Source organism: Drosophila nasuta, chromosome X (assembly GCF_023558535.2).
Source record: "Drosophila nasuta strain 15112-1781.00 chromosome X, ASM2355853v1, whole genome shotgun sequence".
Classification (NCBI taxonomy): Eukaryota; Metazoa; Arthropoda; class Insecta; order Diptera; family Drosophilidae; genus Drosophila; species Drosophila nasuta.
Genome location: NC_083459.1, coordinates 451218 through 460821, shown reverse-complemented (window position 1 = coordinate 460821; position 9604 = coordinate 451218). Strand labels below are relative to the sequence as shown.

Here is a 9604-nt window from a genome sequence, read left to right as displayed (position 1 = left end):
AATTTGTCCACCTGTGTGTGAAAATATTTGTTGGATATTAAGAAAATATTAATAACTCAGTCAGTGCGGGAAAGGAAGAATAATAATTTCAGTAGCAATAGTTACAACTTCAATTTGATAAATTGTTAGTCAGCTGTTAGCTAAAACGAGCTTATCAAAAATTTTCATCGATCCGGTCAGTGTGAGAACCCGCAATGTGACCGCAACCGTTTTTTAATGTCATGAAAATCGCATTTTTATCGATAAGAATACCGAAATATTTGCTGAGATACGTAAATATTTCGGTTTTTTCATCTGTCCACCTGTCTGTAAAATTTGTCGGTTATTAAGGAAATAATAATTCAGTCAGTGCAGGAATGGAGGAATAATAATTTCATCAACAATGATTAACACTGTAGCGGTTTAATAAATTGTTAGTCAGCTGTTTGTTAAAACCAACTTTTTAAACATTTTCATCGACTCGAAATTAAATACCGCAACGTGACCGCACTTGTTTTTTGAAATGCCCTTTTACATATACGTTGATGGCCACACTGTAGCGCTCCAAGGCGATTTACAGTTACATTGATATACACCACGATGTTGGGCGTACTAAATGATTATTGCCAATTGGCAATAATTAAATATTTAAACTTGAGCGATCAATTAGCACTTTCGGAAGCCAGTGAAAACGATTGCAAAAGCATAAACATAAATCTGATCTCCACATGGGAACAACAATCCCGGATAAAACTAAGTTCAAAGAATTGTGCGACGCTTAAAAGAAACCGATCGTTGTTGAGCATATTTCTGTCCAGCATCAGTGTGAAAGTGGAGGAAATGGAGCTGGTGCGTGCACCAATGGAATTTTTGAAGAACTGCGAAAATTACTCTTTACCAAGAGTACAAATATTATCCTACACATTGGATGACTCTTGTAATGCTGTTGAAGCACAAAAAATATTGACGAACATCTTTCCTGGCGTGCGCTGCGTGACGCCTGATAAACATTTTTGCTACTGCTTGTTGCCAAAATGGAGGCAGTTCCGGAAGCTAGTCATTAGAAAATTCGTCAGAGTTAACGACCCAACCCGTCATTGTGACCTTCCACAGTCCCGGTTGATTGAGGAATTGGTTGCATCTGACGCTTACATGATTGGCCATTATTTCGGCAATGTTATGTATTTGCCCAAGCTGCGGACAATTACCATTTGCCTGCTCGACACATATGAAGAAACAAGTAACCCAACCTACAGACCGCTTTACATTTTCAAATTTTTAAACAAATACGGCGTCACTGAAGACAAGATTCGCGGCGTGATGCTGGAGAGAGTCTGGTGCTTCGGTGTGTGCGATGTGGTTAAATCATTAAGAAACCTTGTGCGTCTGGGTCTCGACCGCAGGAGCTGCTCAAATGAGAAAAGTCTCTGGAAAATTGTAGCCAAAAGACCATCGCTGGAGATCCTGGATATAACAGGCATGAATCTTGGACGCCACTTTTTTTCAAAGAACCGACGTCGCATGAACAGAACAATGCACAATCGCTATGCTCATTTGACAGTCATTTACGCTAATATTGGCAAAAACGAAGGGCTGGTGAGTTAAAAGTCGAAAAGTTAATAATAAGTGTTTCTTAATTTATCTTTATCTTTGTCTTATCAGATTCGTCGTTACTTCACGCATCCTCGACTGCAACTTATACCGGATCACAAAAACCAAAAAAACGTTCTTGGACCCATTATAAAATTAGAATTATCTCCTTTACATGAAATTTAAACTCAACTCGAACTAATGTTGAAGCTACAAATTTAGATATAAATTAAATAATTTTAATTTATATTGTTACGATGGATTTGGAAAGAATTAATTCCAATAGAAGAATATATGCAAATGAATGCATTTTTGGAGTGAAGTTTGAACCCAACATTTAAAGAGTTTCTTAAGTTTTTACTATATATATCTGTAACGAATTAATTTGAATTTAATAATAAATTAATGCTTTTTGTATGAAGAGACAAAAATGCTACCAAACTATTTCGAGCTATGTAAAGTTTTAGTAGAAATGAGCGTTGCTTACGTATAGTACTAAATGGCCAACTGTTGGGGCTTTTAGCAACTCAGTAAAGCGAAAACCTCAAGTTTGCACCACATTAAAACAAGGCAACTGCACCTGCACATCAAGAAGGCACCATAAGAGTTTTGAAATTCTTATTTTCGTTAGCTGGTAGCAAAATACTAAAGTAGATTTATCTCGAGTTAAATGTAGCTGCAGAGATCTAGAATTTTTCTAGCATATTCTGGTTGTGGCCATTTGTTATTTCTCTAGAATTGCAAACTAGCAACAGTTATAATTTAAAATAATTGTAAAGCATAAAAATTTGAACTTTATTAATCAGCTGATTGTCATGAAAATCGTATTATATCGATATCGATAATATACCGATATACTTGCTGAGATACATCCACACTTTGGTTTTTTTTTTAATTTGTCCACCTGTGTGTGAAAATATTTGTTGGATATTAAGAAAATATTAATAACTCAGTCAGTGCGGGAAAGGAAGAATAATAATTTCAGTAGCAATAGTTACAACTTCAATTTGATAAATTGTTAGTCAGCTGTTAGCTAAAACGAGCTCTTCAAACATTTTCATCGATCCGGTCAGTGTGAGATCCCGCAATGTGACCGCACCCGTTTTTTTAATGTACAGATATGGCCACACTGTAGCATTGTCGCCTAATAGACGCCTAATGGCGATTTACAATTAAGTTTATACCACAACGTTGAGCATCGCAATGTTGAAGGCACTATGCGATAATTGCCAATTGGCAAAAATTAAGAATTTAAACTTGACCGACCAGATGGCACTATACGAAGCCATTGATGACAATTCGAATCGCATAAGAAAAAATCTGATCTATACCTGGAGACAGCAGTCTCGCATTGAACTTTATTCAGAGGATTTTGAGATGCTTAAAAACAACCGAACATTGTTGAACATATTTATGTCCAGCATCAGGGTGAAAGTGGAGCAAATGAAGCTGGAGCGTGCACCAATGGAATTTTTGAAGATCTGCGAAAATTTCTATTTACCCAGGGTACAAGCATTATCCTACACATTGGATGACTCTCGTAGACGTGTTGAGGCACAACAAATATTGACGAAAATCTTTCCTGACGTACGCTGGGTGAAGCCTGATAAACGCATTTGCTACTGCTCGTTGTCGAAGTGGACGCAGTTTCGGACGCTAATCATTAGAGAAGAGTTCTTGTGGCGCGACCCAAACCATTATTGTAACCTTCGACATTGCACGTTGATTGAGGATCTGATTGCACCTGACATCTACATTATGAGCCATTCATTTGATGGATTCATGCCCTTGCCCAAGCTGCGGACCATTACTATTTGTGTGTCCCACAGATATATAACCACGCCGCTTACCGCTCTCAAGGGTATAGACAAATACGGCGGTACTGAAGGCAATACAGACAACATACGCGGTTTGATGCTAGACGGAGTTTGGTGCACATATTCCGATCTATGCGGTGTGGTTAGCTCTTTAAGAAACCTTGTGCATCTGGATCTCGACCACTGTAGCTGCTTAATAGAGAGACGCCTCTGGAAAATTGTAGCCAACAAACCATCGCTGAGGATACTGGATATAACAAGCATGATTCTTGGACGGCACTTTTTTTCATCAAACCGACGTCTTATGTGCGACGTCATGCACTATCGCCGTGCTCCTTTGACAGTCTTCTACGCTTATACTGACCAAGGGCTGATGACTTAGTAGTCAATAAGCTTCTACTATGAGCTTTTCTTAATTTATCTTTATCATTGTCTTATCAGATACGTCGTTAATTCACGGATCCTCGACTGCATTTTATACGGGATCGCAAAATACAAAAAAACGTTCTTGGACGCATTATAAAATTTTAATTAAATCCTTTGCATGAAACTTAACAAACTCAACTCGAACACTTAAATTAAAATTTAAAAATTGTAAATTTTAAAATTTCAAATGTTTGTTCACTTTTAAGTTGATACATGTATGAATTATGTAATTTGAGTTTGGTTCCGATCAGATAAAAATTGTCGAAGTTATTAAAGAAATACTTTTGTATGGGCAAAAACGCCTACTTACTAGGGGTCTTAGTTGCTTTAGCCGACAATCTGGAATATTGTGCCGTCTATGGTATATTTTGCATTAGCTATATCTATATCGATATACCAAATATATTATTTGATATATATTTAGAGTATCTTTGCAGTATAATCGGTATATTTTGGGAAAAATACCGCAAAATATATTGCTTTTATTCAAAATGGGTAGCGGGTATCTAACAACCGACTACACTCGACTGTAGCTTTCTAACTTGTTTCTACTTGCATCAAGAATGTATGTACTTTATAAGGTAGGAGATATCTCCTTCTGCTTGTGACTTTCTTTTCCTGCAGGCACAATGTTATGATACCTTTCTACCCTATGGATAGCGAGTATAAAAAGTTCTTCAATAATAATTTTAAATTTCAATAATCGTGTTGAGATTAATCATTTTTGTTTTTCGATCGAATAGTTCTTCAATATGAAAGCTAATTTACACACACATAAGATTTCGCACCCTGTATTATATTATATTATTTTAATATATATTGCAGCCGATAACTCATGAAAATTACTTAAAAATTTATAATTATTTAAAAACAAGAATAAAATATATGAATACATTTTATTTTGTATAACAATAAAAAAAATATTTAAACATGAATATAAAATCAAAAATTTGATTTGATAAAACCCTTTTTATATGTATGTATATAACTGTCATTAATAGTGTGAATTAATTAACGGGAAAACAAAGCTCAACCAATTTATTGATGAGCAAAATTAAAGTAAAATTGAGTAGAAAAGATATACACATCATACAAATTTGTGGAGTAGTTTAAGAACAAATTCTTAAAACTACGAACATTAGTCCAAAAAATGCCAAATATTTGAAATAAGACCAAAAATTCTAGATTTAGGTTACAAAACGCTGTAATCCATTGAAATTTTTATAAAGTTTTTATTTAAGTTTTAGTGTTTTCGATCATATCTCAGTTTGTTGAGCTAAAAAGAGAGAAGATCCTGGGTTCAAATCTGCGCGAATCGCTGATTACGGAATCGTAAGTAAGGTAACCAATCAACTGAATAACAGAATGCGATAGTTAAATCATAAATTGATAAAATATTAAATAGGTATACAAAAACCATTATATATCATATAATTTTTGTATCTTATAATAAGATTTAAAACTAATCGATACACTATTTTCTTCTTATCAATAAGAACTTGGGTCTTGTATTAAATGTTCTTGAAATCAAGATGTGTTTTCTAACGTTAAGATTATCATGTTCTTATCGTACTTTTGAGATCAAAATTCTTAGTACTTGATTTAACAATTTTTTGATTTCAGTGTAACTATTTCTATGCAATAATCTATCGATTATATAATAATTCGATTGCATGATATTCTTGACTTGGCTAACTTGCTTTCAACAGAAACACTTTATGTAATTATTAGTAGCCTTATAACATCAAATGTATGTAAGTAAGCAAAATCATAAGCAAATTAAAAAAAAATATGCAAAAGAGACGAAGAGAAAGCAATGAAGAAGAAGAAGAATATAGAAGTAAAGGAAAGATGAAAAAAATGCTGCACACACATAAATTTTATAGTCATTTGCGCATTTAATTAAAATTATGATAAAAGCATGCAAAATATTTCGCAAGCGCATATACGACGACTTATGTGTGTGTGTGTGTGTGTGTATGTGTGTGTGCGGGAGTGTTATATAGAGAAAAAAAAAACGGGACAACATGGAAACGGATAAATGAATATGTGTTGGAGTGGTGGAGGCAGGAGAGTGTACAAAAAAAAAGGAATTAAAATAAAAATTGCTTATAGCAAAAATCTTGCGCTGTAATTACATCATTTATGCAGGACGAATATGTCGTTTTGTTGGCACTGACTACCATCCTTATACCACCACCTCCCCCTTCCCCCTTCCACGATCTACTAGCACTTGGCGGCGGCCAGACCACATAGCGAAGCCGAAGGACCAGGACGAAGGATGCGAGCCAAGCAGCACGCGCACTCCGAATGTACATATGCGAAGTATATCTGTGTCTCTCTATATGTGTGTCCGGTATGTGTGTGTATGCGTGTGTGTGTGTGTGTTTGTGTGTGTGTGTGTGTGTGTGTGTCGCTGCCACTAAGCGAGCGTGTGGCAAATGCCTTTCAAATAAATACGAAATGGTCAGCGGAATAATAATCAGCGACGACGACGACGACGCTGTCTCGGTGACAAGGCGACACGTACAGCTCCACAAAAAATAGAAGAAAAAGAGATCAACGTTACGTTGCCTGCAACAGGAAACGGATATGCGAGCACACACCAACACACACACACACACACACATATGTAGACACAGAGGCAAGCACACACAGAGCATGACGAATGAAGAGTAAACTAAGTAGCGAGTATTGCTCACTGCAACATTCTATTAGACTTAGACTTCAAAGTATTTCAGTTAATAATTACAAAAATTAGTTTAGTTTTGCAAGAGTGTGTCAAGAGTGAGAAGAAGAAATAGTACTGATTATTAATATTATTATGAGTATTATTATTATTATTATTATTATTATTATTATTATTATTATTATTATTATTATTATTATTATTATTATTATTATTATTATTATTATTATTATTATTATTATTATTATTATTATTATTATTATTATTATTATTATTATTATTATTATTATTATTATTATTATTATTATTATTATTATTATTATTATTATTATTATTATTATTTTTATTATTATTATTATATAATAATTATTTTGCATTAAGAGCACAAATTTTAAGGCTTTAGAACATGGTCTTTTTCCAGTGTATAAAGATAGGGAATCAAGAAATACAAATGTTGTAATAAATTTATGTTATGTTATGTTATGTTATTTAATTGAAAATACATAATAACATATTTTCAGTCAAAGAATTAAATAAAATAAAGTAGTTTATTTCTCTAGATTGTTGCGAGGCATTTGCGTCCGATTTGTATCAAATACTCTAACTCTTCCCGGTTCTCTCGTACTCTTCTTTTAGCTGCGGTCATATCTCACTCTTTCCACACTTTCCACACACACTCATTATTAACCGTTGCCATTGCTGCCACGCCCACTCGCTGCACCACTCGGCACACATTTAATATGAGAAAGCATTTTCAATTTTTTATGCGCTCAGAAAAAAAATGATGACAACAACAACAACAACAACAACAACGACGAAGACGACGACGAAAATTGTTACTTGGGTTGGGGGATATGCATACCTACATATAGTAGTTGAGGGGGAAGGGGCGGGAGTTGGAGCTGGCCACATGGAGCCTTCGTATGCTCCACATGGTAGCAACACTCCGGAGATTCGCTGATGTCGCTGCGATACTTCCGCCAATGTGGCACAAACAACTCCACAAAAAGCCAAATTAAAGTCGAATTTCCGATGCACTTTTCAGCTAATAAATTGATAATATTAATTTAGCGAATTCGTGGGAATAATAAAAAAGAATCCAAAGAAATGTATGTTATATTACACATAAATGGAGTGGAGGTCAATTTGAATTCTTCTACTTAAATGGAATAATTGAAAGAAAAGAAATTTAAATTAAATATATAACCTAATTTTTAACGACATATACACATAGAGAAAAAATCAATCTTGAAATAAGATTTGTAAGTTGAAGAAGTTTTGAATAAACACTTTCATATTTTATTCCAGATTCAAAAGTAGATTACAAATCATAATTTAAAATTTTTTCAATCTAAATATATACAATATTAAAATAAGATTTTTAAGTTGAGGAAATCTTGAAATAAGATTAAAATCTTGATTGAAGAATGTTTTAATCTAGATTTAAAAGTAAAGTACTTATCATAATTTAAGATTTTTTCAATCTTGAAATAAGATTTTTATTTTGAATAAATCTTAAATTTGTATTTTAAGATTAAAAACATCTTATTTTAAGATTAACACAGATCACACTTATCAAATTGAAATAGATTGATTTCAAGTCAACAGAGTTTAATTTTCTTAAAACAATTATTATTAATCTAAATATAAAATTTGAATTCCCACTTAATGCTGAATTCCTATTTCTTGAGCACAATCTTTGAATACATTTTTAAATTCTATTTCTATATCATGTATTTTGCATGGTAAATGGTTTGATAATTCAAATTGGCAACAGTAATTTACCTAGAGTTTTGCTATATGTCCTCTGTAAGAGTATGAAAGTTAAGGGAATATGTTGAAAAAAAGCGCTTCGGCGCAGCGCTTTGTGGGCAGCCGAAAAGAAGAGGGAAAAATTGTAAAAAAAATAAATGTATTGCAAAAAAATTGCTATATATTTTTATACTCGTACATACAAATGTAAAGGAGCACTAATTTTGTAAGGACACGCGCGCAAAGGACGGACATAAGAGAACAGAGAGAGAGAGAGCAAGAGAAAGGAGTGGTAGTAAAAGGGAGAAAGACAGAGAGAGAGAGAGAGACTGAGGCGGAGGCGGAGGAGCATGTGGCGCATAAGTAGACGACGGCGACGTTGACATAAAAAGCGCTTGCCACACATGCACACACACACACATACATGCGTGTAGGGTTAGGAGTAGTGGTGGGTGGGTGGTAGAAGCGGAGGGGAGATGGAGGTTGGGGGTGGTTTCGCTCATGCTAAATGGCCGCTGGTCAGCAGCGGCGTACAAATGACGGCTTCCGCTTGTGCATATTAAGCGTGAAGGATAATAATTTTACACACACACACACACACACACTCAGATATTAGACACACATACGGCATATATAAAGCATAATTTTTTTCATAATGCATTCTTAACTTTTGTCTTTTCTTTTTTTTGGGTTTTTTTTGTTGACCAAAATGGGTATTAATATTACTTACGGTTAAAAATAAAAGCGCAACTTCTGTCTGACATGCTGCGGAAAGTGTGCTGTAGATAGAGATGGCACATGATGGGTGCGAGTGAGAAAGAGAGAGAGAAATAAGCAAATACATTCGCGCATTCGCTAACTGCTGTCAAAGCTATTCTCACAGCACTATCACAGCATCAAACAAGGCCAACACTATCGCATTTATTCACATGTACAAAATGCTTCGAATATTCGAGAAGAGATCAAGAAATACATGTATTCATAAATACATTCAAATACATATTCATTAAATAAATTCAATCGCAACTGATTTATATAGAATTCAATAGGATGCAATGATATCGAAAAAAAAAATCTAATTAATGTCAACTAGGAGTCGATTGCCTTAGAAGCTAGCACTTCCTTCTTTTAGTTATTATATTATTTTTGTATAATAATTTAACACGTAAATAAAATAATAATGCCAGAACAAAATCTAGATTGAAAAAATTTTGATTTACTATGATTTTTTTGATCTTCAAAAAAATAATCTTGACATAAGATTTTTAGGTTGAAAAAAATTTTAAATCACGATTTTTATGCTACATTTGCATTTGAAGATTAAAACATCTTATTTTAAGATCAAAATCTT

At 33.9% G+C, this 9604-nt stretch overlaps 1 protein-coding gene across 1 annotated transcript; it reads left to right on the top strand.

Moving 5' to 3' along the window:
• The first annotated feature begins 553 nt into the window (after positions 1–553).
• On the top strand, positions 554–1755 carry LOC132795371 (uncharacterized). The gene is made up of 2 exons (XM_060806043.1): positions 554–1575; positions 1642–1755. Exons 1-2 carry the CDS (start codon positions 580–582, stop codon positions 1753–1755), a joined length of 1110 nt encoding a protein of 369 aa, XP_060662026.1. The 5' UTR covers positions 554–579.
• The last annotated feature ends 7849 nt before the right edge of the window (positions 1756–9604 follow it).